The sequence below is a fragment of the Aspergillus vadensis genome (genome assembly GCF_003184925.1).
Source record: "Aspergillus vadensis CBS 113365 unplaced genomic scaffold BO88scaffold_7, whole genome shotgun sequence".
Lineage (NCBI taxonomy): Eukaryota > Fungi > Ascomycota > Eurotiomycetes > Eurotiales > Aspergillaceae > Aspergillus > Aspergillus vadensis.
Genome location: NW_020292045.1, coordinates 397,145 through 424,998, shown reverse-complemented (window position 1 = coordinate 424,998; position 27,854 = coordinate 397,145). Strand labels below are relative to the sequence as shown.

General features: G+C 47.9%; 12 protein-coding genes across 12 annotated transcripts; 7 read left to right on the top strand and 5 right to left on the bottom strand.

The window, feature by feature from the left end:
* Positions 1 to 270: 270 nt before the first annotated feature.
* On the bottom strand, positions 271 to 1,325 carry BO88DRAFT_486752 (uncharacterized protein). The gene has a single exon (XM_025712486.1). It carries the CDS (start codon positions 1,126 to 1,128, stop codon positions 427 to 429), a length of 702 nt encoding a protein of 233 aa, XP_025564433.1. The 5' UTR covers positions 1,129 to 1,325; the 3' UTR covers positions 271 to 426.
* Positions 1,326 to 3,057: 1,732 nt separating this feature from the next.
* BO88DRAFT_479857 (cytochrome P450) lies at positions 3,058 to 4,604 on the top strand (the record flags this gene model as incomplete). Its single annotated transcript, XM_025712109.1, has 2 exons — positions 3,058 to 4,191; positions 4,266 to 4,604. 2 exons carry the CDS (start codon positions 3,058 to 3,060, stop codon positions 4,602 to 4,604), a joined length of 1,473 nt encoding a protein of 490 aa, XP_025564432.1.
* Positions 4,605 to 5,559: 955 nt separating this feature from the next.
* Positions 5,560 to 6,537, top strand: BO88DRAFT_486751 (putative nucleoside-diphosphate-sugar epimerases). The gene is made up of 2 exons (XM_025712485.1): positions 5,560 to 5,904; positions 5,963 to 6,537. Exons 1-2 carry the CDS (start codon positions 5,645 to 5,647, stop codon positions 6,465 to 6,467), a joined length of 765 nt encoding a protein of 254 aa, XP_025564431.1. The 5' UTR covers positions 5,560 to 5,644; the 3' UTR covers positions 6,468 to 6,537.
* Positions 6,538 to 7,110: 573 nt separating this feature from the next.
* On the bottom strand, positions 7,111 to 8,553 carry BO88DRAFT_479855 (monocarboxylate transporter 4; the record flags this gene model as incomplete). The annotated part of the gene is made up of 3 exons (XM_025712108.1): positions 7,111 to 7,528; positions 7,589 to 7,906; positions 7,985 to 8,553. The coding sequence occupies 3 exons, from the start codon at positions 8,551 to 8,553 to the stop codon at positions 7,111 to 7,113; spliced, it is 1,305 nt and encodes a 434-aa protein (XP_025564430.1).
* A 1,316-nt stretch (positions 8,554 to 9,869) lies between these two features.
* Positions 9,870 to 11,322, top strand: BO88DRAFT_479853 (fungal specific transcription factor domain-containing protein; the record flags this gene model as incomplete). Its single annotated transcript, XM_025712107.1, has 2 exons — positions 9,870 to 10,220; positions 10,279 to 11,322. 2 exons carry the CDS (start codon positions 9,870 to 9,872, stop codon positions 11,320 to 11,322), a joined length of 1,395 nt encoding a protein of 464 aa, XP_025564429.1.
* Positions 11,323 to 11,643: 321 nt separating this feature from the next.
* On the bottom strand, positions 11,644 to 12,309 carry arp1 (scytalone dehydratase arp1). The gene is made up of 2 exons (XM_025704740.1): positions 12,178 to 12,309; positions 11,644 to 12,091 (listed from the first exon to the last, which is right to left on the bottom strand). Exons 1-2 carry the CDS (start codon positions 12,274 to 12,276, stop codon positions 11,651 to 11,653), a joined length of 540 nt encoding a protein of 179 aa, XP_025564428.1. The 5' UTR covers positions 12,277 to 12,309; the 3' UTR covers positions 11,644 to 11,650.
* A 1,830-nt stretch (positions 12,310 to 14,139) lies between these two features.
* BO88DRAFT_424196 (uncharacterized protein) lies at positions 14,140 to 15,899 on the bottom strand (the record flags this gene model as incomplete). The annotated part of the gene is made up of 3 exons (XM_025708719.1): positions 14,140 to 14,497; positions 14,623 to 14,646; positions 14,824 to 15,899. 3 exons carry the CDS (start codon positions 15,897 to 15,899, stop codon positions 14,140 to 14,142), a joined length of 1,458 nt encoding a protein of 485 aa, XP_025564427.1.
* Positions 15,900 to 16,618: 719 nt separating this feature from the next.
* BO88DRAFT_362463 (uncharacterized protein) lies at positions 16,619 to 19,517 on the top strand. Its single transcript, XM_025703917.1, has 4 exons — positions 16,619 to 17,257; positions 17,307 to 18,162; positions 18,389 to 19,033; positions 19,086 to 19,517. The coding sequence occupies exons 1-4, from the start codon at positions 16,627 to 16,629 to the stop codon at positions 19,228 to 19,230; spliced, it is 2,277 nt and encodes a 758-aa protein (XP_025564426.1). The 5' UTR covers positions 16,619 to 16,626; the 3' UTR covers positions 19,231 to 19,517.
* Positions 19,518 to 21,819: 2,302 nt separating this feature from the next.
* On the top strand, positions 21,820 to 22,717 carry BO88DRAFT_486748 (uncharacterized protein). The gene is made up of 3 exons (XM_025712484.1): positions 21,820 to 22,320; positions 22,373 to 22,425; positions 22,482 to 22,717. The coding sequence occupies exons 1-3, from the start codon at positions 22,155 to 22,157 to the stop codon at positions 22,512 to 22,514; spliced, it is 252 nt and encodes an 83-aa protein (XP_025564425.1). The 5' UTR covers positions 21,820 to 22,154; the 3' UTR covers positions 22,515 to 22,717.
* A 244-nt stretch (positions 22,718 to 22,961) lies between these two features.
* Positions 22,962 to 23,877, bottom strand: BO88DRAFT_479822 (uncharacterized protein). Its single transcript, XM_025712106.1, has 5 exons — positions 23,458 to 23,877; positions 23,376 to 23,419; positions 23,234 to 23,310; positions 23,191 to 23,210; positions 22,962 to 23,165 (listed from the first exon to the last, which is right to left on the bottom strand). Exons 1-5 carry the CDS (start codon positions 23,647 to 23,649, stop codon positions 22,989 to 22,991), a joined length of 510 nt encoding a protein of 169 aa, XP_025564424.1. The 5' UTR covers positions 23,650 to 23,877; the 3' UTR covers positions 22,962 to 22,988.
* A 328-nt stretch (positions 23,878 to 24,205) lies between these two features.
* On the top strand, positions 24,206 to 25,238 carry BO88DRAFT_479814 (uncharacterized protein; the record flags this gene model as incomplete). The annotated part of the gene is made up of 2 exons (XM_025712105.1): positions 24,206 to 24,540; positions 24,610 to 25,238. The coding sequence occupies 2 exons, from the start codon at positions 24,206 to 24,208 to the stop codon at positions 25,148 to 25,150; spliced, it is 876 nt and encodes a 291-aa protein (XP_025564423.1). The 3' UTR covers positions 25,151 to 25,238.
* Positions 25,239 to 25,361: 123 nt separating this feature from the next.
* Positions 25,362 to 27,087, top strand: BO88DRAFT_385375 (SDR family oxidoreductase). Its single transcript, XM_025704739.1, has 4 exons — positions 25,362 to 25,870; positions 25,924 to 26,051; positions 26,112 to 26,288; positions 26,354 to 27,087. Exons 1-4 carry the CDS (start codon positions 25,570 to 25,572, stop codon positions 27,014 to 27,016), a joined length of 1,269 nt encoding a protein of 422 aa, XP_025564422.1. The 5' UTR covers positions 25,362 to 25,569; the 3' UTR covers positions 27,017 to 27,087.
* Positions 27,088 to 27,854: the final 767 nt, after the last annotated feature.

The window sequence follows — 27,854 nt, the reverse complement described above, 5'->3', positions numbered from 1 at the left end:
CCACATGCTCAGATGAAAGCCACGATAATTTCGATTGGTTCCATCATTCTGGCTCATGCAGTCTTTTATCAGAGCCTGTGGCTTGTGTTCGGTCTTGCAAAAGATAAGTGCCAATAAATCAGGATGGTGGTGGCTTTGACCGGGAGGTACACAGAGACACCCAGCCATGGCATAGATTGATACTCAGGGATAGAGGGTGCCACTAGGCCCAAACATCATACTATGATTGGCCCCTCGTGACCTCGTCTATGTCAACGTCTATTCTATGTTCTCTCCCGTAATTGTACCTGCATTTTTGGTAGACTTTTGTATCTTTTTATTTATTCACATGTACCCGACAACAGCGAGATCATAATCTTGCACAAAAACCCCAATGTAATGAAGTGACGCCATTGTCAAAATAATGCTAGGCACTTCTAAGCCCCCTCAAAGAAGCCGAATATGCTCATTCACATCCATCAAAACATCCTCAAAGCTCGTATAATGACCCGCCCAGCACGGATGAATAATTCCCTTCAACTGCACATCCGTAAGATCCGGAAACTCCTTTCTCTGAAATCGCTCCTCGATTTGCTTGTCTGTCATTCCTGGATAAGGATACTGATTGGTTACCAGATAATAAATAGCCGAGCCGAAATCCGAAATATCCTTCCTCACAGCCTGTGGCGTAGCGTCGGTTGAACGAGTGAAATCACCGACCTTCACATCCAGTAACTCGTCCACATAAAAGCTCACACAATCAACATCTCCATGAGCTATCCCGTTTTCGTGAATGAACTGCAATGCCTCCGCTGCTTGCTTCGCCCAGCGGAGAATCGCAGGGATTGGGATCGGAAGATCCAACCCATATGAATATTTCCGCAATGTACCGTTCTTTGCGTATTCCAGGAGAATTCCGTGCTCAGTAGAGCCGTAGTATTTCAAGAGAGATGATGGTCGTGGGAGTGGTGAGCGCTCTAAGCGCTCATAAATATCCTTCTCGTGAGCGCATTCAGCCCCTCTCTCGTCTGTGTTGTATGGGAATTTTATGACAAGCTTGGTTTTGGGGTCTAGAGCTGCTATTCCGCTTTTCCCGACCCCGATCATATCGTCTGCGTCGATACCGGGTGGGAATTGTAGGCCTCCCATTGTTACTTGTTCAGGGGTTGGATATGCAACGTTGACTTGCTGTCGCTGGGTATTGGGGTGATATTCCCGGTGGGTGGAGAAGCTGCGGGTATTGATCTGGCTAACCTTGGCGGTGGAGTTTATGAAGGTCAAGGACAAGAGGAAGATCCGTGACGGCAATCTGACAAATTATGATGAAGGGGAAAAGATGAAACACAAGGAGTCAATGGAAGTCATATTCGACAGCGAAGGAGATAATAAATACATCGGAAAACCACTGGAAGTGGCGAAAAGCAAGATGTTTCAGATATAGAAATCCCCAGCCACGGGGCGCAGCTGAGATCGTTAGAGCGATGATCATGTTTGCCCCACAGACGCTAATGACATCAGTAATGACTCACAAATCGAGAAATTTTCTAGAATGTTTCTAATGTGGATAATTCTTCAGGCAGACAAGATAATATCGAGGAGGATAGCATGTCTCAAATTCACTCTTTGTGCGTGCAACCATGTGGTGGAACGGAAAAGTTATCCGAATACTTTCATCACCTGTCTCCAGAATGGCAAACCCCAGTCTTGATTACTAACCGGTAGCAGTCGTACTATATCCTAAGCTTTAATATAGATATTGAGCAGTATCAGGCTTATTCGTGAGCCAAGTCTGTTCCAGTAACCCTTTATTCACAGCCATGGCAGAGATGCTGGAGGTGATTAATATATCAAGCATGCCGTGGTGTGGGTTACCCAGCGAACGTTATAGATTGGAAGTGTTTTATTTGTAATATATCGAATACTATGCTGGCGACTCGCTGTATTGGTACCAGCATGATCCAAGGGACATCCTTCTAAGTTGTCTCTGCACCTTACACCCCAAGGGGCGGTGATTAGCACGGCTGTCCCACCGTAGTTTGAAACCGCACGGCTGCAACATCCATGTTCTCCAGTAGCTCTGGACACTTTGCTATGAACTCCGATGTCAGACCCCATCAAGTTTCCTTGGTGAAAACATCAAGAAATTCCTGACATATTTGCAAGTCATCACGCTCATGACGCACAAGAATTCCCTGCCCCCAAGGCCACCGCACTTTCATGCAGCAGCTCAAATACCCCGTCAAGTCTGAATAATTATATCTGTGCCAGTCCTGGGCTAGATTCAAAGGCCGCTGTGGCCAGGGATTCGAATTAAGACCGACGGGGTGGCCATGCTGCAGTTGGGCCATGGTTGGGTGCTGGAAGCCTGCGAGACGCGCAAACGTCGCGGGACTTGGAGACACGCGCCATTTGCTGTAGTGGTATGCCAACCAACCAACTGCGAGGCATTCCGCGTCTCGTGGTTGAATGAGAGGTGCCCTAATATTTCCCGGTGCTTCATACGTAGAAGCCTCACTAGCGCTTACGAAAAACGGGATCGTTATTCGCGCCTGATCAGGATGTGGTCTGTGATCTCCATCTCCTGCAGCTAGATGGCAGGTCTACTCGGATAAATAAATTGGTCTATCAGGATGACGCGCGAGCGCTGTCGGTATCTTTCTCTAGATGCGGGTCTTCCTTCGTCATCCCACTCGACGAGTTCGAATTTCGTGCCTGTGGTTAGAGGAATCTTGGTACTGAATGAGCTCCTCTGTGAGCTGTCCGACTGAGCTGTTTATCTAGCTTGACTGACACCGTGAACCTAATTTCTGAGGCTGCCGTGTGTCCATGTCCGGTTGGTCGCAGTTGACGGGTAAATGTGGTGCGCTGATTCAGCGTCGCGATTCCTCTCCATAACTGGTCGACTCCTTATCTGCAGTCGGTAGCTGCTTACCTGCTTAGTTACTTTGTAGGTTTGAGGCTGAGTCCACCGAGATGATGCGGGGAATGGGGACTTATATAAATATCATAGGAACCTATCTTACACCTCAGTCTCGAACCTGATCTTCAATCGTTGACTACACCACCACCACCAGCATCATGTTGGACCCTCTTACATTAGCTATCGCCCCTTGCATATATCTCCTTTACTCGCTACTTAGCATAATACACACACTATATCTCCATCCCTTGCGACACATTCCTGGACCTAAATCATGGATAATCCTACCACTCTTCCGACACATTTCAGCAGTCCGAGGGCGATTAGATGCTGACATACATCGCTTTCATGAAGAGTATGGCCCTGTGGTACGCGTCACCCACAACGAAGTCTCTTTCATCACCACAGAAGCGTGGAACAAGATTTACGGACATGGCCACCGTGAACTACCAAAAGTAACCAGCTCCGCGGCCAACCCGAGGGACATAGTTAGCTCCAACACAGCAGACCACAATCGCTTCCGCAAAGCGCTATCACACGCCTTTTCCTCTAAGGGCTTACAGGCCCAGGAGCCTCTCATCAATAGCTACGTCGACAAATTAATCACTAGGTTAAGGGGTATCGCAGAGTCACAGCTCCCAGCTGATATGGTCAAGTGGTACAATCTGACCACCTTCGACATTATCGGTGATCTGGCTTTTGGAGAACCCTTTGGCGGTCTTGAAAACTCCCAGTATCACTATTGGGTTGCAACGGTCTTCCAGTTTATTAAGCTCTTACCGTTCATCAAGTTAAGGGATGCATACCCCACAATCTTCAAGCTTCTAGCCCTCGTTATGCCAAAATCACTCCTGAATGCACGGAAGCGCCAACAGGCACACACTAGGACAATTGTCCAGAAGAGACTCGACAATGCATCGAAGTATGATCGCGGAGACTTTATGGATTCAATGTTGCGAAATCACCACACAAATGATGGCCTAACTCACGAAGAGATCGTGGCCAATGCGAATGTGCTTATCATTGCTGGCAGTGAGACAACTGCCACACTGCTTTGCGGCATCACATACTGGCTGCTAAAGACACCCGACGCGCTTGAAAAAGTGACCACCGAAGTTCGTTCCACCATGAAGTCCGAGACCGATGTTACCGCCACCCTCGTTGCTGCGAAGCTTCCTTACCTGCAAGCCTGCATCGATGAAGCGTTTCGCATGTATCCTCCTGTTCCGACTGGGCTCACCCGCATGACTATTGAGCCGACAATTATTTCGGGCTATAAGATCCCTTCTGGCGTGAGTAAACTAGGATACCCTTGGAATAACACATCCACAATGAATACGGATTACTAATCTCTTTTCGCATATAGACCAAAGTCTACGTGCATCCGCTCGCTGCTTACAAGTCAGCTAGTAACTTTTATGCACCTGAACATTATCTTCCCGAGCGGTGGCTACCAGAAGCCAAAACAGACCCATCTTCACCATTCTTCTCTGATAACAGAGAAGTGCTCCAACCATTTTCTACTGGGCCGCGGAACTGCATCGGGAGAAACCTGGCTCTTGCTGAAATGCGACTCATTCTTTCCCGTTTGTTGTGGAACTTTGATCTGGAGCTTAGTGAGGAAAGTACACAATGGTCGGATCAGAAGACATTTACCTTGTGGGAGAAGCCTGCGCTGATGTGCAAGTTGTCCTTGAGGAGCTAGAATATGGGAGAACACTATTGGGCCTGGAATACATATATAGTCCTTATTTAATGATCTATCTCACTTACTGTATTGACGGTTCCGACAAACTAGAAATTGCTAAGCCCGAGTTGCTGGACTTACCCGTGCGGTACAGCTTATCTGGAGCTTGGGGCGTTTCTGTGTATGGTGTACTGCGATCCGGTCCGTGGAAGTAGAAGATGTCAAAGCAGTTTGATGCTAGCACCTTCGGAGTTTTATCTAGTTTTGCCTCTAGGACTTTATGACAGTGCATGCCAGGTCCAACGTGGTATCATTCGAAAGGCATTGAATGTCCACTAATCTCGGTGTCGATCCTCAGGACGTCGGGATACCGGATGGCAAACAGGTTCAGTCAAACCCGGATTTAAGACAGACCCTTCCGAAACTATTAAGACACATCTTAGATCTGAATGGAGGGTCTACCATGCATCCTAGGTTGTGTGGACTGGATAATGAATTAGCATTTTCGATCTACAAGTTTGCAGGCCAATCGAATCTGCGGGAAGAATAGAGAAGGTAGGTCCAGTTTCAATTCAACTCAATTCATGTTCTTATATCTGATTGAGCTGGTGTAGTTAGATGTTAGCTATATAGATACTTTATTATTTGAAGTAAAGAATATTGTCCTAAATATCTTCAGTGTCTTGAAAATTTTAGTAAATATATAAAATAATATAATGAAGGTGACCGCGTACACGGTCTGATCCAACTTGACGCCGGAACCGGGTCTCGTCAATCCCGAGCTTACACCACACGGAACTCGATTGCTTAAATCCGAGCTTGAGACCTTACAACCTGTCATCCAGCGGTCCGTGTGAGTGATTTCCAGCCAATAACGTACGGAAATGGAACGGGAGCTGCATTCTTGGTTTAAGCCTTTGTCTATATAACGCTCAACACTCCTGAAATTTTTCCTTTTTTTCCCTGCGGGTCTCGACTTTTATCTTGATTACATCTCCACGGCCATTGTCAGCGGATTTAAAAATTACGGACAACAAAGCGCATACACCGTCTACAATATGCACCTTATTCTTACAGGTGCAACAGGCTTGGTGGGCTCCTCGGTTCTCGATGCCATGCTAAAAAGTGCGGAGGTTGCCAAGATCACTATCCTTAGTCGCAGGCCTGTGCGAATGGCGGAGGATGTGAAAGATCCGCGAATCCAAGTCTTAATTCATGAAGATTTCCAATATTATGAGCCAGAGTTGCTCCAGAAGTTGAAAGATGCCGACGGATGCGTCTGGGCTTTAGGAACGAGCACAACAAATGTCGCAGAGGAGTATGTATTTGATCAATCTATACAACCGAAACATTATCAGGATTTAATAGCCTAGCAGTCAGTATGTCAAGATTACCAAGGACTATGCCCTCTCTGCGGCGAAAGCCTTTTCCACCCTCAAGTCCTCGAAGCCACCGTTTCGGTTCATCTATGTCTCCGGTGAAGGAGCTACACAGTCTCCTGGGCTATTTTCTCCGCTATTTGCCAGAGTAAAGGGCGAGACTGAAAAACTACTCAGTGACCTGTCAACCAAGAACCCACTACTTCGTGTCGATAGCGTGAGACCAGGCTTTTTTGACGCGGCAGCGCATGGTACCGTTCAATCGTATGTTCCTAACCATGCGGTCAGTGGACTTGGTGCCAGGATTGGAATCGCTTTGGCAGGGCCTCCTATACGGCATATTTTTACCGGGATGCACTGTCCAACCGAGCATCTAGGCAGATTTCTAACGGATATGGCTATGGGCAAGGTAGACGGGAAACTCGAAGGCACAGGAGTATCCAAACTAGGCAGTGGCTGGGTAGTACAGAACATAGGTTTACGACGGATATCAGGACTATGATTATGAAATGACTGGATCTTTTTCTTTTGATCCTCCATGTATGATAAGTAGATTTGAAACTCAATTGCCGTTACCAAATGATTTGGGCTTTTACAGACCTACGAGAAAGCCTGGGGCCTGAAAATACGCTTGATTCAAGTACCTTATAATATTTATATATTTCTTTTCAATATTGGTAGAAAAAGCTATTCTATAATCTTTATAAATATTATAGCATAACTAGATAAATTAAATCAGTCTCGAGTAATAATAGTTATAATCAGAAGAAACTTATCAAAGATTACTATCTCCACGGCGTTATATTGTGACTGAATTTCAAAAATCAAGTTCCTGGGCAAGTTTGTTTTATTGTTGCTAGCAAGTGGGTCCAATGAATCAGCGCTATAAGTACCGATGATCTGCGATTCACATATACGTAATTCTCCGGATCACAAAGTTGCTTTATAACCGGAGATTGAGGATCTGCTGGTGAGCTCGATACATTACTGTCAATCTGTCACCATGTATTAGATTACATATATATGCCTACTCTCTGGCACATTCGGCCGCCTACACTGTCTATAAACTTTCTCCCCAAATTTGCCTGCCTTTCTGTGTAGCGATTTCGATCCCAATCCTCCAAAGAGTACCAAATCACGATTGATCACACAACCTTCATCAACTTGCGACTTTGTGCCATTCGCAGAGCAACAAAGAATGCAATGCCCACGAAGATCACGAGTACCGCAAAGACTTGCATCCACCTATAGTTGGTTCCTTGGATCAAAGCACCACCAATCGGGTTACCTGTTAGACAGGCAAAGGCCGAGACAAAGTAGATCATGCCCACTCGGACACCGATCTCCCGGATGTCTGAAATCTTGGCAATACAGGCAGGTAGTAAAGAGATAAAAGAGCCAGACCCCCATCCAAATACGATACTGAATGCCATAGTCGTTCCAGGGGTATCAATAAACCAAAGCACGAATATTGAAACAATGACAATTGCGACATTGACGATGATCGTGTTGAAGCAGCCGTAACGGTCTCCGATGAATCCACACCCGACACGGGCTAGAAAACTGTTCACTGTTATTAGCGTTTCCGTTCACAAGCCAAGGGGGGGTGGGTTCGTTATATACCTCGCGGCATTCAGTGCGATAAGCTGGTAGTTTGAGAAGACCGGTGACATTCCCAGACTTTCCGCATAGACGATGATGTAGTTGATGGGAATGAATACACCCCAGAAAGTGAAGTAGGCAGCTAATGCCAGCAGGACAAATTTGACCTCCCTAAACGGGCGCACGAAGGACCGCAAAGACACTGGCGTCGGCTGATGCTTGAGATTCGAGGTGGTGGCGATGCTAGCGAACAAGAGGAGAATAAGAAACGTCAATGCGATAGCACGAATTGTCCAACCAAAGCTCAGTCCGTCGGCTATCAGGTAGTCGAACATGATCCTGTAGAAGACCAGTATTAGCCATTGGCAACTCTTAATGAGTGATGAATTTCCGGTACGTGTAGCAAGAAGAACATACGGTAGGATAACGCCGCCCAGCGATGAGCCGCTAGCCACAATACCAATGGCGAGAGCCTTCCTTCGTTTGAAGTAGGTACTAACAGCGTTCATTCCAGAATAAAATAGCGAGCAGGCACCAATTCCGGATAGAATACTCTGTGAGAGAAACATTTGGTAATATTCCGTACTCAGGCTTAGAAACACCAGGCCCAGAATGTGAGCGCAGGCGCCTAATATCACAGCGTAACGGGGCCCATAGTTGTCAAATATCTTTCCAAACACAGGAGCGAGGACAATCAACATAAAAAGATTAGCTGAAGGGATCCAGGACACCGCAGAGGATGAATATGAGGAGAGCTGGTGCTCTGAATAATAGGCTTGGAAAACGCCAATGCTGCTAGTCCAGCCAAAGGAACAAAAGTTGCAACACCAGGCACCCGCAACTGCTAGCCAAGCTCTGCGTCCTCCTTCTGGATACGTATATGCCAGAGGGGCTGGGGATGCATCGGACAAAGGGGAGTCAACCGGCTGGGGCCCGAGAATTGTTGGTCCGCGGCCACGATCTTTGTCATCAGGGAGTTTTTCCATTTTGAAATTATAGGAGGAAGACCCCCAGGGCTGGCAGAGGGGGGAAAGACTGAACTAATTGTAGTGTAGTTGTTACAACCGCCAGTTTGATGAACCGGAGCGTGTCTAAAGGAAGAAGAGCACACATATTACGCGATTATAAAGTAACTAGGTCCCCTAATTTTAGGAGCAGAGAGCGTCAGCTCTGACGGAAAGTGTACACTTAGTGAAATATCGAGTGTATACGTGACCGAATTTGAAGCCGCCCAGTAAAGCAGGTGCCCGGTTACCGATCACTGCTTGATAATCAGGGCCTCCGATCTGAGGATCGACCGGCGGACCGGCAAGTGGATCGGCAAGTGCTCAGACCGTCTCCTGTCAGCGCCGTCTCCACTTGACAGATCACCGCAAACCATGGAATCCACTATTCGAAGCTCTTTCGATCATCCTTGGGTGCAAATGGCCCGTCACCACAAGTATTGTCGAATGCTTATCATCTATCTAAGGATACGATCGAATTTCTACTCCATCCCATCCAGCGAGCTACCAAATAACTGGCGAATTTATAGGAAACCTATCCTATCTGGATAAGTTCGTCAAAAAACCCAGCGACGTCATACTATCTAGCCCGCAAAGCAGCCTAGGGGTTTCTATTTATTTACTACATGTCTCTTATTTGTACTTACAAATACAAACAATGATTAATGTCGTACCATTTGTTTCACGTCAATACTTTCTGTCTTGTTATACAACCAAGGACGGAGATGTACGATAGCCAAGTATGTCATGATCCTGATTTGTATGGTGCAATAAGAAGCTAATATGAGGTTGCAGCAAATAGTGCTATCATAGCCACACTTTTAGGGTCTAGAGGGGATTTCATTGGGCTGATGAGACTGTGGATCATAATTGAAGAAGATTATAGGCGTTTGTCTTAGCGGGGATTTTCTCTATCCAGAGCATCTGATTGATGGGGCAATTTAGTCTGCTGTCCGCCTGAATCACAGTCCGCCGCTCATCCTGCGGCTCTAATTTCCAGGGTTTCCCAGGCATCAGCCAAGAAGTCCAGAAACGATTTACTACATCAGGGGTTCAGTTGTATGGATATACTAAGCATGAGACGCTTACAGTAAGCGCTAAATCCTGCGACGTGGCAAAGATAAGGTGCTTGTACTATTCGCCGATTTGTGGATGTCCATTTCTCCCTACTGCAAGTATAACAGCCACCGCACCGACTCAGCTCAGAGAAACAAACATCAGCGCACGGCGGGCTTCGCGCCCATCCCCTCACAAATCTGGACCCCGCGCCTGCTTTTTCTATCGGCATACATTTCGAAATGCTTCAATCTCTCTCGTGTCGCGAGTTTCAAACCTGCGCTTTCACTTCCATCGCCTTTAAGGATCGAGAAGAGCTTCAGTCCAGTGGGGCACTACTACTCCCAAGCGAGGATTTACGCGGCCTTCTTCTGCAGTCATATCTGCGATGGGTACATCCTCTAGTCCCTGTACTAGAGATACCAAATCTCTTTCAAAGGCTGCTCGAAAATGACGACTGTCAATTCCCTCACCCACTTCTGTACCAAGCCGTCCTCTATGCGGGGAGCTCCTACGTGGATCCCCTCGAACTACAGGCAGCGGGTCATCCAAGCCGAGATACTATTGGGAGGGTTATACGCGAAAGGGCGAGAGTGAGTGCATGAATGCATCCCTGGAACTTCTCTCAAGTGACATAATTGACCAGCGCAGATGTTATACAATCTCTCGATCGAGCGAAATCCGATTGTCATGACGCAAGCACTCATCCTACTGAGTATCCGGGAAAATCTGTCCGAGGCTAGTCTTTCAGAATCCCGATATTGGATACGCCATGCTCTGTCTGTCGCGATCGGCGCAGGCCTACTGGACCCAACAGATGAGCCAGTCAACCAAAACACAGAGTACCTTTGCACGATCTCATCTTCGCTCCGCGAGCGACTGGTATGGTCATTATACACCGCTGATCTCACAATTTCCCTGGCTCTGGATGCACCATTCCAAATAAAACGACCACCTAGTCTCAATTGTCAATTTGTTCCCGACGTGTTTTCAGTATTTGATCGAGCCATAATCAACGCTATCTTTTGTCCAACAAGCGAAGGTCTAGCAAGCGAAAGCATTTCAGGGCCACCATACCACGCCAAGCTATGCGGTATCCTCATCGAGCGGTCGAAACTTATCCGCTGTATGTACCGCCTTCTCTATACAGTCGATCTGGACCGTCAAACGCGTGATGCACTAGACGATGGTATGAAGCCAGCTATTCTGCTATGGAAAATGCGGCATCTCGATCCAGCCCTAGCCACAAGCGTTGAAACAAGACTCAAACGGTGGCTGGAAAACCTACCTCCCTCTGTTCGCTACTCATCTCAATGGACCTTGATCGAGCATCCACGACAATCTAAAGAGTTTACGCTGTGTGTCCATCGTGGCGCACTGTACATTTTATACCTGACATATCTACTGGCCCTCTACAATGGTAAGATGGCACGGACACTGACATGTTCTGATAGCCTTTTTCGTCGTGCCCGCCAGGTGGCTGCCGAAATCGTGCAGACCTGGGCCGGCCTCGCAGAGACACAAACGATCGATTTTCTACCGAGTTATTGTTTTCTCTCCTTGAACCTTGCTCGTGAAGCCTATACGCAGCATTCAAGGGGCTGCACCAACTCAGAGGATTGGTATGCGATGTGGGCTGTTAGATCGTGTGACGCATTCCTGGCTCAGGGGTTCCATAGAACTAGGGACGTTTAGCATTGGCTAATAAAAGTATCGAGTTTTCAAATTAGTCTGTTGTCATCAACACGGACTCACACATTCCCTTGAAAGGTATGGAAGATAAATTTGTATCATTATCGAGACAAAGTCCACTATCGCAACGATAGCCTTCTTCAGGCTACAAGTTAGCCGTTAGGGTTTACTGTGCAAGGTTGTATCCGACAGGCCACATCCCGAGATCCCCACAACCCGACACTGTCTGATACCTCCGACAGTATACTCTATCACTTCGTCCCAATAAAACGGCACATCGCCATAACAGCGACCACGACCATCTCAGACCCCACCACCCTCTACCTCAAACCTAAACATTCCCCTCACCCTTCTCATCCGGCCGTCTAATCCTCTGAAAGTCCCCCGTGTGGTACAAAACCTCCGGCTCAAGTACCTGAATCCGCCACTGCCCATCCACCTTAACATAAGTCTGCTGCATCCAGCTTCTTCCATCCGAGGTTTCGTCAATCTTGCGCTTAACTGGGTGCGTCTCTTCCTGCCCGTCAACCCACCGCCCATGGCTCGCTAGCTGCTGCCATTGTACGACGATCTTTTCCTCCGATGCGAACTTGAAGTATGGTGCTCCGAGGAGATGTTGCGTCGCTAGAGCCTTGTTCCCCAGGTTTGTGGGGTTCAGCCATTTCTCGACAAAGTGGCCTGCTTCGTAGGTCTCGCGGGTGACATGGGGAAGGACTTTGTTGTAGTCGACTATCACGGAGGGAGCGAGGGCGGCGCGGAGGCGGGTTTTGTCCTGGTTTCGATGAATATTAGTCTATAAGGATAATTCTATGCTATCGCAATTATCACGATGAAGGTCTTATTAATCTCGGTGTTCACCTTCCGATCGTACCCATCAGCAAATGTGCGCGCACATTGGCAGACGGCGATGTAGTCCTGGAAGGTCAGGGTGGAGGGGATATATATCTCGAATGTCATTTTCTCGTTTCGGATCAGATAAGTTTGATCGTGGAAATTGCAGGACTACGAGATTCTAATTTCTACTAAGGTGGCATGAGAAGAGGCTTTTATTTGCATAGAATGAGCCGATGTTGTCCACGTCGGGCATTGAGGGGGGAAGAGGCGGGGCTTGCAGCTCAGCTGTCTTCCGTTAATCTGCATGTTTTAGCCCTATCAGTAGCTTTATTGGGTATTACTGCGTCTATGCTTTTAACAGCCAACAAATGAGATGCAGACATATCGCCAACTTTATGCACAATAGATTGTAATGTCTTCTACCCAGTGGCCTAGGAAATCTCTATCAGTATAGCCCGGGTTAGTCGACCGATCTTGACAATGATAGTTTAGCATTGTCAGATCAAGTACATAGCGCTAGCTCCCAGCAATAATAAACTCTCCGGCATGGTCCGTGGGGTATAGGGCACAGCTCGATCCGGCTACATCGGTGGATGGAGGAGGACCGAGCACCCGCGTTCATCCAACCAGAAGTCACTTTGCCATCCATATCGATCGTCTGCAACATGTAACTGCAGAAGAGACCTTAAATTCTGGATCAAATGTTTGAAAACAATTGAAGAAGAGAGAGAAGGAAAGAACAAACACAGGGAGAGAACGAAAGAACGGCCTCTCTAATTCAGTCTTAGGACTTTACATGTATAGGCCGCGTATGTACAGCAATACTCACCCTGCACCTCTCGAGCTCCGTACTATACGACATTATCTAATACTCCAGATGAGGATGTGGACCGATGGAAGTTGAGTAGGTACCAATTAGGAGACAATATAGTATATTGGTCTACTGTTAGTAATTGCTTCACTAAGCGAGGAATACGTGCTCGGTGCCGCAGAAGTCGACAAGTAACACTCGCCTAATCGGTACGATAGCCTGCCATTATATCTACTATTTTGAGGATAGATACCTCTAATAGATATATGTGGCGACCCCTGTAACCTTATCTGAAGCTTATCTGGCAATAGCGGAGTTGACACCCTTAGTCAACCCACACCACCTTGACACGGTCAACAACCCATTCTATACGGACCGTCTTAGCGACTCCTCATCCGCACAAACCAACTTTCCACCCCCCTAGCAACACGCTGCTGCAATCCAAATCAGACCACATAGGGAAGGTGAAAGTAGCTCAAGTCTACTGCATTTTACTGCTGCAGATGGGAACTTAGGTACGTGGTATATCCACATCACTCACTTGCATACTGATATCCTTGTTAGCAGATATCGTCTCATCCCTCCTACCTACCCCATTCAACCTCTCCACCTCGCAAGACAACATCATGGATATCCTCAAGCATAGATGCTACACCGGAAACACGGTGCCCACTTCGCCGCGCCGAACACGCATCGCAGGTGCATGCGGGTACTTGTGGAGGCACAATGGGGATTTGGTGATCCAGGATGCCGCGGATGGTGATGGAGAGCTTATTGGGATGAGCACAAGCAGCAGGATGCCTTGAAGGCCATGCTCACGGCCTCCTGTTAACCCTCCACGTCTCACACCATAGTCGTCACAACTTTTCACGGGTGTTTCCGGTCGAGCCTTGAAATACTCAGTCACTCAAAGGACGCCAGGTTTCCACACACAATCATAAAATTGATTTTCATCTAGACAGCGTGTTTATATACAATTTTGGTAAATCATGAGGCCTTCTAGATACATCTGAGATTCTATATAGATGTACGATCGTTGGATTGAACTTGAAGGTGAATATCCACGAGGGAGCTTCAAGTCCATGTCCCGATCGCAACCCCTCCCGGGGATTTACTTTTTCTGTTCACGTTTCGTCTTTCGTTGTCTTCATAGGTATGGAACAGCTACCAGGCCCTTACGTCCTGGTGGGAAACTGTCTGGCCTTCAGCTCGCTGAGGTCGGTACGCATCGCCTCCAACAACCGACACACATCGTCAAGGTGTGCGTTCAAGCCACTGATCTCCTGCTGTTGCAGGAGCAACAACTCCCGGCAAAGAACCAGCTCGGAGCGTTGATCGTTGTCAATAGACTCGACGGCCGTGACGATGCGCTCTTGGGACGAGCCTGAAGTGGGGGTGAATTGCCGAACAATGTAACGCACTAGGATTTCTAGGTCAGGACGAAACGCCCCAACCCAAGTACCCAGCGTTCCCAATATAGAGATGATATCTGCAGAACCCATGATGTTGAAAGCTTGGACACGTACAGAAGTACTAGCTTAGAACGTTAACAATTGAGTTCCGTGAAGAAAGAAGAGGAAAGCTAAGAAGAACCTGGAAGGCTTCAGGAAGATGGCCGTTGGCCTTCGCTGTGGGTGGTTTCCATTCTGGGCAGGAACGAGGTTCTTTCCCAACTTGGGGATCTTTCATGGGACCAGAGAAGAGTTTAGAAAAGGAGCATTGAGACTTCTAACATGACAAAGCGATTTAGCCTGGGTACTTGGCTAACATAGATTTAGAGCTAGCGATGGAATAGATAGTACATAGATTCCGAGTAGCACCACATGGCCCAACGGTATCGTCTTCCTATCAAGTATGACCTGTTTCGCGGCGTAGGGTCACTCTCTTCATCAGAGCTTTCCCGGAATAGTCGACGGACCTCCCCTGTGCTCGCCGTAGCTTCGACACGATCGTATATAGATTCTATCGTGTTAGTAAAAGTAGCCTTTTTCCATTTCGGATCTTCAATATCTGTCCCGACTCCAAGGTCTAACCATTTAGTAATTGTCACTGCTGTCCCATCCTCCCCACAGTCTCGGAGGACGATCTGAAACTCCACACCACAATGCGAGCATCGCATAATCTCTGTGAGTGGTGCCTCCTTCCAGCACAGGTTTCGTTGCCGATTTGCAGGTCGAATCTTATCTTGAATACTCCCGTGGCCCACTCTCAACCAGTTGCAAATAAACCGGTTGTGGAGTACTGAAAGAGCAACGTCGAGACCCCCATCGGAGACGACCTGTAGGTCATGGAAGAGAACCCAATGTTGTATTTGCAGGACTAGCGATGGGCTTTGGCGAGCTCCAGCCGGTGTACAGACGCGTCCTTCCACTGATAATAAAGTCGTTCTTGCTGGTTGTTGAGGGTAATCAACCACCTCGGTGAAAGCCAAGGACTCCGCGTTGATCCCGTATCGGCCGCCGGAATGGTAATTTTGTAGGACAGCCACCAGGTGGCAGTGACGAAAGTCATAAAGGGTGGTCATACAGTGGACAGCTATCAGCCATCTAATCGACGGTTGTGGACATTTTCTGTGCCAAACTCCCAGGTCCGGGCACCGATGACGGAAACCCTTGGAGCGTGCGGGATGGAGGACGTCAGTGATACGATGCAACTTGGCGCAGTAGTGGCAGCAGAACATTTTTGGGAGGTCTCGGGTTAGTCTTGTGAGGACTGAAAGTGTTAAGGACTTGTCTTGGGGTGGCTTGAAGTCATAAAATCTTGTCGTGAAAAGATTAAGTGTTCGGCTGCATAGGCTGAGGCAGATAATGTCAGCGGTTGTCAGGAGGTTACCGATGTGGAGTAATAGTTCGCGAGGTAGCAGTTCCAGGCTGGAAAGCCGCTTTTCGCGCGAGTATAGTGGGAACAGACGAAAAATCCAGTCTATTATGGGCATATTGAAGGCGAAGTGTGGAAGTATGAAGAAGGTGGGACTGGAGAATGTGTGGGTGTGACAGTCCCTGGATCTACGTAGGCGGAAACACGATTCATGGTCCCTGCACGTGGTCTATTGCCTAGGGCTCGCAATTTCGAAATCGCACCAGATTGCTATATCCGAAAATAGCACTTGGAGACACAAATGCATAAATTATGCTGTATCCTTCTGGTCGCCTACCCGAATAGTACATTCCCAACATATAATTCTATTGTATATTCCGTTGATAATCTGAGGGTAGGCAAGTACTAAGATGTATTCGCTACTCCACGGACAGCGATAGGTGAGAAAGGTAGCAAGCAAAGAGGCATGCGTCACAAGTGTATCTACTCATGGTGGAAGGTTATTATGGTGTTTACCAGTGATAGATAGGAAGCGGAGATAGCACCAGATGGCCGACTTTCCACTTCCAGCCTGATTTCGCTACTTGTCACATCCGTCGGCAATTCCGAAGGTGTCAAGCTAAGATATGCTAAGCCACAGCCTCGCCAAGCCGACCCTGAGTGACCCACCCGGCTGAGCGAGGCTCAACCGCGCATCCTGGCCGAAGCTTATGCTCCAATGCACCAGACTCGATCTGGCAGTGAGCATGGTGGCCCTAGTAAATAAGAATAGACAGACCCTGCATGTTCATCACCCATCTCACTTTTTCCTCCTGTGTAATTGACTCTGTCAGTCAACTTACATTATGGGGTCTGGTGACACTGCTCTACGAGGGGAATATACTCCATTTCATACACTAAACGATGACGACAAGCCAGCCGATTATTCGCACAGAACGTCTCGTTCTTTATCCCGCAGTCTGAAGCATCTAGTCCCGATTGTCTTGATTTATTGTTCTCTCCTCATCTTCTCATGGACCGTGATGTGCATCCTTACCCACCGGCCTCTCCTCTACCATCATTCAACGCCAACATGGGAAAGCGCGCGGCAGCTGACCTGCGCGTCCCAGACGGTCCTGGGTGTCACTGACTCTGACGCAAATGCGACATTCTCCTGCAGCCAGAGAGAAGCGACGAAAGTACCTCTCACCGCAGCCGTCATCGCTGCTACACGCCGCTGGAGATTGGCCGCCCGGGTCGTTAACTCAGTCATGGCGGTGCTGACCATTCCGTTCTCTTCATTTATTGCCGCCCGCGCCGCTATAGTGTACGGCCAGGCTGCTGGAAACGAGCGGAACTTCAGCCTCCGGAAGATGCTAGCGGTAGCTGATCGAGGATGGTGGAATCCCTTCATCCTTGCCCGCCTGTTTTCTGCTGGAGGTCGGCGTCGACTGGGCAGTCCGCTCCTATATTATGCATTCCTCGTCTGTGCTTTAGGTATGGCATGTGAGGGTGATGTGTAGGCTCTGCTGACCAAGTCATTTAGGTGGTCTAAATTGGCCGTTGCAGCAGTTGCTCGTGTCAGAGGTGACCATATTGGTCGAGAGTTTACCCTCCAAGGTCACGCCGCTGATTTCTGACGCCGACATCACCGGATTGTCTCAAGTGAAGTCCATCGAGACGGTTGGGGATACGAGGTCATTGATCAACTACGCCACTCAGTACGACTCTCAGCCAAATATCTGGCGGACACCCGATTCAGTCTGCAATTCATCTATGAGCTGGGCATATTCCTGCGTGAGTAACTCGAACCAAGGCGGAATTGCTACGCAGTTCTATCCCCTCCGCGGTAACAGTTCATTTGTCTCCATCCCAGTCAACTCGGTCACAACGGGAATAATAAGCGATCATGCCTTTCGGTTCAATACGTCCGTCGCCTCAGAAGAGGTATCGGAAGAGGGCTATCCCGACAGCTGCGGTGGACCAGGGTCTTTCTCCGCGTCGACGCTTGCGAACCTTTCAGGTCTGGATGTTTCCTATAATGTCCCGATCTCGGCAGATGGCATGATGGAGGTAAAGGTGTGCGCGCTGGGAGACTCGCAGAGCTTTCCATGGAACCTTACTCGGAACCGCCAGGACATTGCCGAAGAAGCATACATTCACTTCAATTCAGTCGCCATGAGCTTCCTCACCAACGGATCTCGGATAGCCAGCTGGACACAGCGCATTCGTGCGAATACGACCGCGGGGTACTTCATGCTCCCTAACTACATGAACAACTACCAAACGGGTCCCTTGTTGGAGACGTTCGATCTTGCAGCTAGTTTTGATCCAGAGAATTTCATCGTTGACCAGGAGGAGAGTATGGATGTGCGAGCCTTGGATGACTCACATGTTCTAGGGTAAGAACTCATTTTTATCTTTTATGAGAGGTGCTACCGCGACACCAGCCAGGGTGCCTCCATACTAGGCTTGTTTTTGCCATACCCTGCCACCTACTTTCAAAGACAAGGTTGTTCTCTTCAAGTGGCAAGGTGGGGCCTAAGCGAGGCCTAGTGTGGAGATAGACTGACTGGTGTAGGAGTAGCGCTTCCCAGTTTGCTGTGATAATCTTCTCACATGGCCTAGATATGGTTATCCCGACCCCATGCCTGTCAGCTCACCAGCTCTTGGGCCTTTGCTCACAGCCACCAAGGCCCTCTTCGGCCCGTCCACGTTCTTCGCCAATCGTGCTAACTCGACACCGACTCTACCGAACATCACTTCCTTGTCGTTGGACGAGTGCTCCGAGCCTATTCCGTTCACTTACCTCTCGACCACTAACACTAAAGATACTACCTCCTGGCGATACGCTACTCTCAAGCCCTGTGCATCAGACACCAACTCCACATACTTCAACGACCTGGCTGCCTGGCTTGGTCAGCTCTTTGCAAATTACGACAATCCCCAGACAACATCTGTCTTTACCCAGGGCGCCTTCTTTGCCAACAAGGCTAACCTGGGCCGCGCCTCAACTGAGCAGGCCTACCGCCGGATCCTCTTCAAGGATGACGGAACCTCTGTCGAGATATTCGCGATACGACCATGGGCAATCGCATTTCTGTCGACCATCATTGGCCTGCATCTTGTCGGATTGGTGATCATGGCCTTCTACGCGGGATTGCATCCGACCTGGACGGAGTCATTTGATGCATTTGCGATGCTGAGAATCGGGGTGCAACTGGCGGAGCGAAAGGATGTGAGAGCTCAGATGCCGCTGCTGGGAAACGCGGAGTAAGTTACTTTCTGATTAGTGGGATTTCGCGACTAACATGAGTGGCTCTAGGACGGAAGACACTGCGATTCTGGACCGTACAGACGGAGTTATAGGGGAGGATATCGACGCAGTGGAGACTGAGAATGTCGGTCGGCTGGTAGTGGGTGGACACGGACAAGTGAAAAAAGGCAAACGCTACCTCGTGTTCCAGTAAGGATGCTCTGCCGGGATGAATTCAAGCTCTCCCATCATTAGAAGCATATCTATCACACCTTCGGAGATCCACTATGGGTGGCCTGATCGACAACAAAGCCGCGTGTCACTTTGGCTATTTGACTCAGTCATGCGCGGCCCAGTTATCCATCCAACCATCTGGATGTCATCATGTCCCTCGTCTTTCCCAAGACAAACCAAGACAGGCACTCAGTGCCTTCATTCAAGCGATACAAAGCACTGAACCCGAAATCCCTCCATGGATTGCAACACATGCACCAAACTTCGACAGAGCTTTGAAAGAGGCTGATTGGATAACTGCTGCATGGGAAGTAAAATATGATCACGCTAGGAAGGGATTAGTACGGTGTACGCCTATGCTTGAACGGAAGGATCATGATAACAAAGGCCTTCCCAACCATCCCATAAGAGAAATTCAATAGAACAAGATCTCCTATAATCCCCAAGCCACCGGATGCAATGCTCTCTCTAGGGACAAGCGAGGTCATAGTACCACCAATCAATTTGCATATAAGCCCCATATTCACTCAAACCTTTCTAAATCTGAGGTATCATACCCAATCCCTCATTGACCAACCCCTACAACTCCTCCACACTAGTGCTTACATCCCACCCCTTTCCGGCTAATTAATTCATGCAAGGCGTCTCCCTTAGACCCTTCTCTTCTGCAATCATCCATAATTCTTCTCTCTAAACCCTTTCTCCGTTCTTCTTACTCCTCAGAATATTTAAACTTTATAAGATCACTAATACCTTTTCTTCGCGTTAATAAATTATAAAGAAAACTAGTAAAATATACTACCCCCTCCAAAAAGTCGAAGAAAGAAGGAAAGGAAAAGGAAAAGGAACAGAAGCGCGAAGAGAACGCTAGAAAAGGAATTGAAACCGAAACCGAGCAATGAAAAAAAGGTTCCAGCCCCCACGATCCAGCGCATCCTCACCATGCATGTTCTCCACTAGGCGCCGCAGCAGGATCGATCCTACTCCGTATCCGTGTCCGAGGTTCCGTTCTCCGTGCCAACTCATCCTGATCGGCAGAAGATGAGACAGCCTCTCAGCCCGTCCTAGCTTTGCCACAGCCACAATTGTTCGTCCGGAATTTTTACTAGTGCATTGTGAAGAATACTTCGCGGATACTTATCTTACTTCTGGGAAATCCCTTTTTACTGCTTATTTTTTAGATCTTTTCCTTTGAAGGGTCCTCCCGCAAGACATTTCCGTCTTTTATGTGTTCTCATCCACCCAGTGCTTCTCCTAGAGGATGTATCATGTGCCTCCTCAAATCAGCATCTACATGCAATAACAATGGCCGCTCTTGGTGAGGATGGCGGCAATCTTGCGGGGATATCCCCATGTCGGAAATATAGTTGATGCCTGCAGATCGGTTTGCTCATATATTAGGAACGCCTTTATGACTAAATCCACTTCGACTTCAAGATCTGCTTTAGAAGTCATTTGTGTCAGAATTATGTCATACTCTAGTACGTAAGCGATACAACTCGATAGTATGACACGTTCTCGCCCCCTAATCAAAGCACGAGTATCCCTTGCATGATGCTGATAGTTACATCTGTCCGTTGCTTAAAAGAAGGATGGAATGCGACTGTGGAATGCTAATAAGGAAAAAGCACCCGACGCCACTGAATTGAGGAGGTCATACGATGCCGAAGAAATAGAATTTGAGGGTTGAGATGCGAGGGGCTTTGAGTTACTCTTCACGGACTTCATGGGTGATACTCGAATGTGGAAATGATTAGAAACACCCAAGGAGGAATTCCGTCAGACATCATACCAAAAGGTAGGACGAAGGACATGCTTACACAGAGTAGTAACGTAAAATATCCCCTATCCGTAGAGGAGTATATTGTATGGGCTGCACACATGAACAGAACCAACGACCTGCGCGTTGGTTAACAGCAATCAAATCCCGCAAACGGGTTAACATTGCAAGTCTCAGAGATAAGGCTTTCAGTATCCGCGCCATGAGCGGGTGTATCCTATCGCTCGTTATAACCCTCTATGGCCTTCTGCAAGGGGTACGACGCACCCCGCTCTTTCAAAGCGGGGTAGAAATGCAGCGAAGTTTGTTTATCATGTTCTCGCATAATGCTTCTGTCTAAAATTCTTCGACATGACTCACATGGAGAGTATAGTGGGGCTGTGTATTTTGCAAGACAAATGAACTGCCTATGGGCCGGTAGGAAAGGTTCTACGGAGCTGGATTTTATGATGAAGACTGGCCGTATATGAATTCAGCTTCTTTTTTGGAATATCAATTCTTACGACGTATTCATCATTACGAAAGATTAGCTATATCATTCGAGTCATCTAATTCACGCTTCTTGTAAGTGTACGTGTGTCCTGTACGTCCCTCCGGAACATAATAAGGAATGAGCTAGTCGATATTGGGCTGCAGTAGATTAAAATTCGGATGGTAGCACAGGGTAGTATTTGCAAATAGCATTCTTGGGGCCATCCTGCATGACGACTCTTCATAGCAATCTAGACCCTGCTACTAATCTCATAATTCGTCGGCAGTGGAGATGAAGAAGGGTCAGTTGAGAAGACACATCGCGAGACCCAAGTCACTTATGCGCTGCATCGAGCTGATTTGTTGCGCATTGTCCTCCACATGGCGCCTGCCCTGACAGTCTAGATGGTCTATGATACTACTACATCGATACGGTGTCTCAAATATGCAAACACATTGGCAAAACTAGGACGAACACCTGATATACCAGGCCAAGTGACGTATCTACATTCGGACAATATTCAAGGTTGAAAGGGTTATATAAACCATCAAAGACCGCGAGCTCCGTACTAATTTATTCTATCATCCCAAGAAATTGCCTGCATCTTATACAAACTCACATTATTATCAGACGAAGAATCCAGTCAGCCACAATGAACTTCTCACAAATCCTTGTCGTCCTCGCGACCATCGGTCTTGCCAGCGCTGCACCAGCCACTAGCGATGCCTCACAGTGCACTACAGCTCAAGCCAACTCATGCTGCACTAGCTTGACTAACGGCATCTTGAATGTGAACGTGCTTCCCGCACTTTGCGTTCGTAAGTTATCACACTACCCTATCTACCGTCCGTTTTGCTAAGATTTCATCAGCGCTTGTTGGAAATTGCAACAACCAGGCCGCCTGCTGCTCCACTAATGGAATTGTAAGTAGTATTGCAGGGTGGTTTATTAAGAACACGTACTCATGCATTACTTATAGGGTCTTCTCAACTGCCTGACCGTCCAGGTCTAGTCGAGATGATGACTAGATGCGTACAAATGTATCCGATTGGATATGACCATCAAGTAACATGAGGCCTACATTGAGGTTGTTGCTTCTTTGTTTTTCTTAATGCTTTGGAGGAAGTTATGACCACGATGCATCGTTGTATGGATACACTCTTTTGACACATAAATGGGCCCAGACCAATATCTGAATATAAGCTATATTCATCAAGTTACCCTCCAAAAACATCTATGATGCGCTCAACTGTAGAATCCTGATTAGGCAAACCCATGACTAGCCTTTGGCCCGAATACCACGGTCTTGCAGATATGGCAAGTATTAAGCTTCAACTCCTTGCAACTAGTCAGGAACCAGTGTTGGACAGGGTGGTTTGTCGCTCTTTATATGGGGTGATCTACGGCGACAGAATAATCAAACTTTTTGGAATATACAGATATCGATAGGCAAGCCTTCCTCAATGATAGTACCTGATACTCTGGCTTATGAACTATCCCACTTCGATGATGACACGACCCCACCATCCACTAGTATATCATTGCCTGTAACTAAAGACGACTTCGAACTAGCCAAAAATGCCACAGCACTCACAACATCCTGCGGCGTGCCCACACGACCAACAGGGCTCCTGGCAATACATTTCCCAGCTGGACCATTGATCTCTGCCAGCCTTTGTAGAAATTACTCCAGGGCCAATAGAATTTACTCTTGCCGCAACACGCCCCCACATTTAGCGGCAGCCTGGACGCGAAGTATATTTCCGCGCTCTGACAGACCATATGTCCGTGCAGGCCCATGGTGGTCGCTAGGGTCAATATTCAAAGGCGGGATGGTCTATTAAATGTTCCCTGAATGCTGTCGCAAGATGACGCTCGAGCTCCGATAGCAAGCCTGATCCCATGTGACCAGCCATACTGGCTATGCAGACCATGCTAGTTCCGGACTGCGCCACTTCGAAGAATGCATCGATAGCGTTGGCGGTGCCGAGGAGATCGACTTCAAGGATCTTTTGTGCACTGCCTGCGGATGGTGACAAGCCGGCTGTGTGGATACCTGCTTCGATGGGTCCTTGCGATGCAGCAGCCTGTGCAAAGCCGCTGACGGATGCATAGTTATAAACATCCACATGAAATGTATCTACCATGTAACCGTCGTCTGTCAAGGTTTCCTGTGCGGAGGAGAGGACTTCGTCAGAGAAGTCGGCGATACATAATTCTGGTTCTGTTTCAGCCTCGGGATGGGGTGTATGGTGCAGAAGAATTCGAATAGGATCATGCGATTTCAATATAATCTTTATATGTTTGGGCTGGATGTGGGCTCAGGGCAGGATCTCAAAAGAAGATCTCATTCAAGCCAAGATCCCTAAATTGGCTGGTATGGTCTTGTAAATATAAATGGCCAAATACTTCTGGGAAAAATGAGTGTGGACCCTGCATATTTGCAACTGGCTTCTTCAAGAGCGCATCTGTGGTGCCGATTGTCGATCCTCAATCCGAAGCCGAATACGAATAAGAGATGTACCCCGAAACGGCAAAGAGTCCGAATACGAACCCGAGCCCCTTTCATTTGACTTTATCCGCCTGTTGCATAAGAGAAGTGCATAAATATCCTCCATCCGACATCTTTCTGTCTGAACTTCCAAGATTCTTTCATTAGAGTAATTCTCCCGTTTTTGTTTTGTTGCTTTGATTTTCACCAATATGACTGTATCCATTTCCAATGCCCAATCTTCAGTCGCAAAGGGACGTGATGTCCGTACAACTTTAAACTATATAATCCCGCCTGGCCGTGAAGGATTAAAACCAATCGATGCCGATATACCCGAGGCTCAGCGCCGCTTTGCCAAACGTGAGGGTATCAACGATGTGAGAGACGTTATAATCAAGGATATTCGTGGTAAAGAGCACGAATTTACCTTAGATGTTCAAGGCTTTCAATACGTTAAACATGAGATTGAGGGGGTCACCAATTGGCATGACGCCGCTCAGATAAAACGAATAATTCAGCCCGCAACGGAAGAGCTGATTAAGCGACTGTAGGTGCTTCATGTACACTCAAGGATAAGCCCACAAAATGGACTTTGTTTCTCTGACCATATTTGCAGAACTGGCGCATCCGAAGTCGTTGTGTATCTCACACGCACAAGATTTGAGGGTAACCTAGCCGGGGACCAAATGAGCACCCCGAATTCTCCTTCGCATGGTGTTCATTCAGACATGACACGTGCATCTTGTCGGTCTGTTCTAAAGGATGTCCTTACTGAAGTTGAAATTGAGCGACTTCTAAACACTCCCTTCGTCGTTGTCAACGCTTGGAGGCCAATCAAAACAGTTCAAAGAGATCCTCTTGCGGTGTGTGATTGGCGATCTGTTGACCCTGCCACTGACATCGTCCCAGATCGCAGAATCATTTCCGACCATGTAGTTGAGTTTGGATTGCCTGTCTACAACGAAAAGCATGACTGGTATTACCTTAGCGAGCAGCAGCCGGATGAGCCGCTCATCTTTAAGCAGCTAGGCAGTGATCCTGCATCTAGCGTGACACTGCTTCACTCTGCATTTGTGGATCCTGAACATATCAATGGCCCTCCACGGGAGAGTATTGAGATGAAATGCTTTGCATTTTTTACTGAGAGGACTCTTTGAGCTGTTGGTTAGTTTCAGTTCCTCTTGCCGAATAGTTTGAGCGCAATTATCAATGTGTTTCCGGGTTCTAGATCCCGTCCAGAGCTAGACGTGCCGATCTGGCAAATCAGAGATCGCAGCATGCAACGAACACTGTAAATCGATGCATACGATACGTCCGTCTTGCATTCTAGATCTTCGCCCGCATAAACAATGTTGACATTTCAAAGTTTCAAGATGTGCAATCGAAATCTGCACTTCGCCTTAAGCGACGTGCCATAACCCATAGCCCGGACAGGCTAAACCTATCTGGGATCCCGACCATCCGCGATCATTTTGGGTCCCCGACGCAACCTTCTATATAAATCTCGAACTACTCTCCCCTGTATCCAAATATCTACAAATACCATTAATACTAACGGTCTTTATAACCTTTCAGAATGCCACCAAGCTCTTCCAACCATGCAATCGTCTACGGCGCATCAGGCTTAATCGGCTGGGCGCTAATCAACCAGCTTTTGAGCCATTATCCAGCCGCTGGGACATTTCGAAAGGTCACAGCTGTGACAAACAGACCCTTGAATCCTTCGGAAACATACTGGCCAGAGGCAGATACGAATCTGACCCAGCTGCAATTGGCTTCCGGCGTTGATCTTCGCAGCCAGGATCCGGATAGACTGGTGGAGTGGTTGAGAGAGGTTGTTGAGAATAGTGAAGGCGTAACTCATATCTATTACCTGGGTATAGTTATATTTCATCATGGTGGTTATATCGAGTTTGCTGACAATGAGCAGCCTTCGCCGCCATGGACGACGACCTGGAAGAAGTAGCGACAAATCGACGTATGCTGCAAAATGTCATTGATGCGCATAATTTGATCAGTCCGAATTTACAGTTCGTTGCTTTTGTGGGTGGAACCAGGGTTAGTACTTACTATTCATGCAACTTGTGGACGAATCACCCCTGACCAGAAATTGACCAGGGATATGGCATCTATTCAGCCGGCGGAACGTTCACTCCACCTCTACGCGAAGAACTGGTGAACAGCCTCCCATCAGATTACGCCAAGACAGTGGTCTATCCAGCATATCGCGAACTTCTTAGTACATCCAGTAAGGGAAGGAAATGGACTTGGTGCGAAGTGTGTCCGGACGCAATTGTCTGTTCTTCCTTCATCTTTCCTGACGTTTCCCTGACGTATGAAATGACTAACCGTAATAACAGGTTGGGTTCACTCCAAACGGATCACAATTCAGCTTAGCATTGCACTGGGCACAATACCTATCTCTATATGCCTACAACCACGGCATTGGACCACATACCATGGGACAAGAGGAAACCGTCAAGGCATCTGTGAAGGTCCCCTTCCCGGGATCCACGGCTGGTGCTACGTCACTATTCAGCCCCGTATCCAGCAACCGACTTGCGCGCTTCATGATTTTCGCGTCGTTACATCCAGAGATGTGCGGGGGTGGTCGGTTATTCAACGTCGCTGACCGGGCGACACCGTGTACATACGGATCGCTCTGGCCTCGGCTGGCTAAATGGTTTGGTCTCGTGGGCGTGCCACCTAGTGAATCTGCTCCTGAGACGGAACAGAATACGTTGAAAGTTGGGGAAGTCCCTGAGCGGGCTTCGGTACTCGCACCTGGGGAGTATATAACTAAATATCGGGACATCTTTACCCAAAACGGGTGTCCGAAAGCTGTTACTGGCGGGGTCGGAGTGGGGTATCGCCAGTTGGATAGTGTCGGGTATTGGTTGACTTTCGATCGGCAGTTAGGTCTGGAAAAGCTCCAGAAAACTGGCTTTGAGGGGGATCAGGATCCGGTAGAGGGCTGGTTGGAAAGTTTTGCGATGTTTCGAAGAGCGGGGTTAATTTTGTGATTATGTGCCGAGGATATACTATAGATGAGAAAATATGCCCGCAACACCGGCTAGCATAGATGATATCACACCCTATGTACAGCCCCCGGCTGGAACAATATCTAAGTAGTAGGCAGTAGGTTCTCTGTCTGTACGAAAAGTAACCCCGACTTTATATCGACGAGACCTTGCCTTCTAAAAGCAGGCGCCTCCACGAGGACCCGGAAGGATCGTTAAAAGATCAACTGATACCAGCAGTACCAGTAGGTTAACACATCCTAGGTATTCTTTTGAAATTCCAGTATTTCTTACTAGATTTAAAAATTGCGTCGAAATAATGTCAAAAGGGTTATGGATATCCCGTGCAAAGTGCGCACTGTGTGAGTGCCTGAGGCATGAACAGTTCCCGCCTCAGGCAGCAATACTCTAAGAGTGGGGGTGGCAGGCACAACCAACAAAAATAACAAGGCTAAAGATGCTAAGGTCTCGGCATAGATACTGTTGAGGATAGTGATAGGCGATTTGCAACTGCGATAAGATGACTACCTTGAAGGCCAGAATAAACGGATACTTGAATGCAACGTCAGTCCTCTTCGAAGCACAACGGCCGAGCTCTCTGAGAACGAACGTGGAGAGATGTTCTTGTTTCTATATCCATGTGTCATACGAACAGATGGCACGAGGGGGAATCCCCAATAGGGAGTGCGCACGCGACAGCATGCCTTGAGTTCGATCTGCGATATGCTAGTGCTAAATTGCCCTAGCCGCTTTTGCTCGGGGTCCGTTCAAGCCCGGTGATTTTGTTGACATGGTGGACCTGGGTCGGGTTCGAATGTCTTGAAAGAGCGCATGGACAAAC

Coding starts and splice junctions, on each gene's coding strand:
- BO88DRAFT_486752 (XM_025712486.1), bottom strand. CDS start 1,128: ATGGGAGGCCTACAATTCCCACCCGGTATCGACGCAGACGATATGATC.
- BO88DRAFT_486751 (XM_025712485.1), top strand. CDS start 5,645: ATGCACCTTATTCTTACAGGTGCAACAGGCTTGGTGGGCTCCTCGGTT. Junction 5,905..5,962: donor ACAACAAATGTCGCAGAGGA/GTATGTATTTGA, acceptor ATAGCCTAGCAG/TCAGTATGTCAAGATTACCA.
- arp1 (XM_025704740.1), bottom strand. CDS start 12,276: ATGACATTCGAGATATATATCCCCTCCACCCTGACCTTCCAGGACTAC. Junction 12,092..12,177: donor CTGATGGGTACGATCGGAAG/GTGAACACCGAG, acceptor CATCGAAACCAG/GACAAAACCCGCCTCCGCGC.
- BO88DRAFT_362463 (XM_025703917.1), top strand. CDS start 16,627: ATGGGGTCTGGTGACACTGCTCTACGAGGGGAATATACTCCATTTCAT. Junction 17,258..17,306: donor ATTCCTCGTCTGTGCTTTAG/GTATGGCATGTG, acceptor CAAGTCATTTAG/GTGGTCTAAATTGGCCGTTG. Junction 19,034..19,085: donor CCGCTGCTGGGAAACGCGGA/GTAAGTTACTTT, acceptor GAGTGGCTCTAG/GACGGAAGACACTGCGATTC.
- BO88DRAFT_486748 (XM_025712484.1), top strand. CDS start 22,155: ATGAACTTCTCACAAATCCTTGTCGTCCTCGCGACCATCGGTCTTGCC. Junction 22,321..22,372: donor GCTTCCCGCACTTTGCGTTC/GTAAGTTATCAC, acceptor AGATTTCATCAG/CGCTTGTTGGAAATTGCAAC. Junction 22,426..22,481: donor GCTGCTCCACTAATGGAATT/GTAAGTAGTATT, acceptor CATTACTTATAG/GGTCTTCTCAACTGCCTGAC.
- BO88DRAFT_479822 (XM_025712106.1), bottom strand. CDS start 23,649: ATGGTAGATACATTTCATGTGGATGTTTATAACTATGCATCCGTCAGC. Junction 23,420..23,457: donor CTATCGATGCATTCTTCGAA/GTGGCGCAGTCC, acceptor CTGCATAGCCAG/TATGGCTGGTCACATGGGAT. Junction 23,311..23,375: donor CTTGCTATCGGAGCTCGAGC/GTCATCTTGCGA, acceptor TATTGACCCTAG/CGACCACCATGGGCCTGCAC.
- BO88DRAFT_385375 (XM_025704739.1), top strand. CDS start 25,570: ATGCCACCAAGCTCTTCCAACCATGCAATCGTCTACGGCGCATCAGGC. Junction 25,871..25,923: donor AACTCATATCTATTACCTGG/GTATAGTTATAT, acceptor GACAATGAGCAG/CCTTCGCCGCCATGGACGAC. Junction 26,289..26,353: donor AAGTGTGTCCGGACGCAATT/GTCTGTTCTTCC, acceptor CCGTAATAACAG/GTTGGGTTCACTCCAAACGG.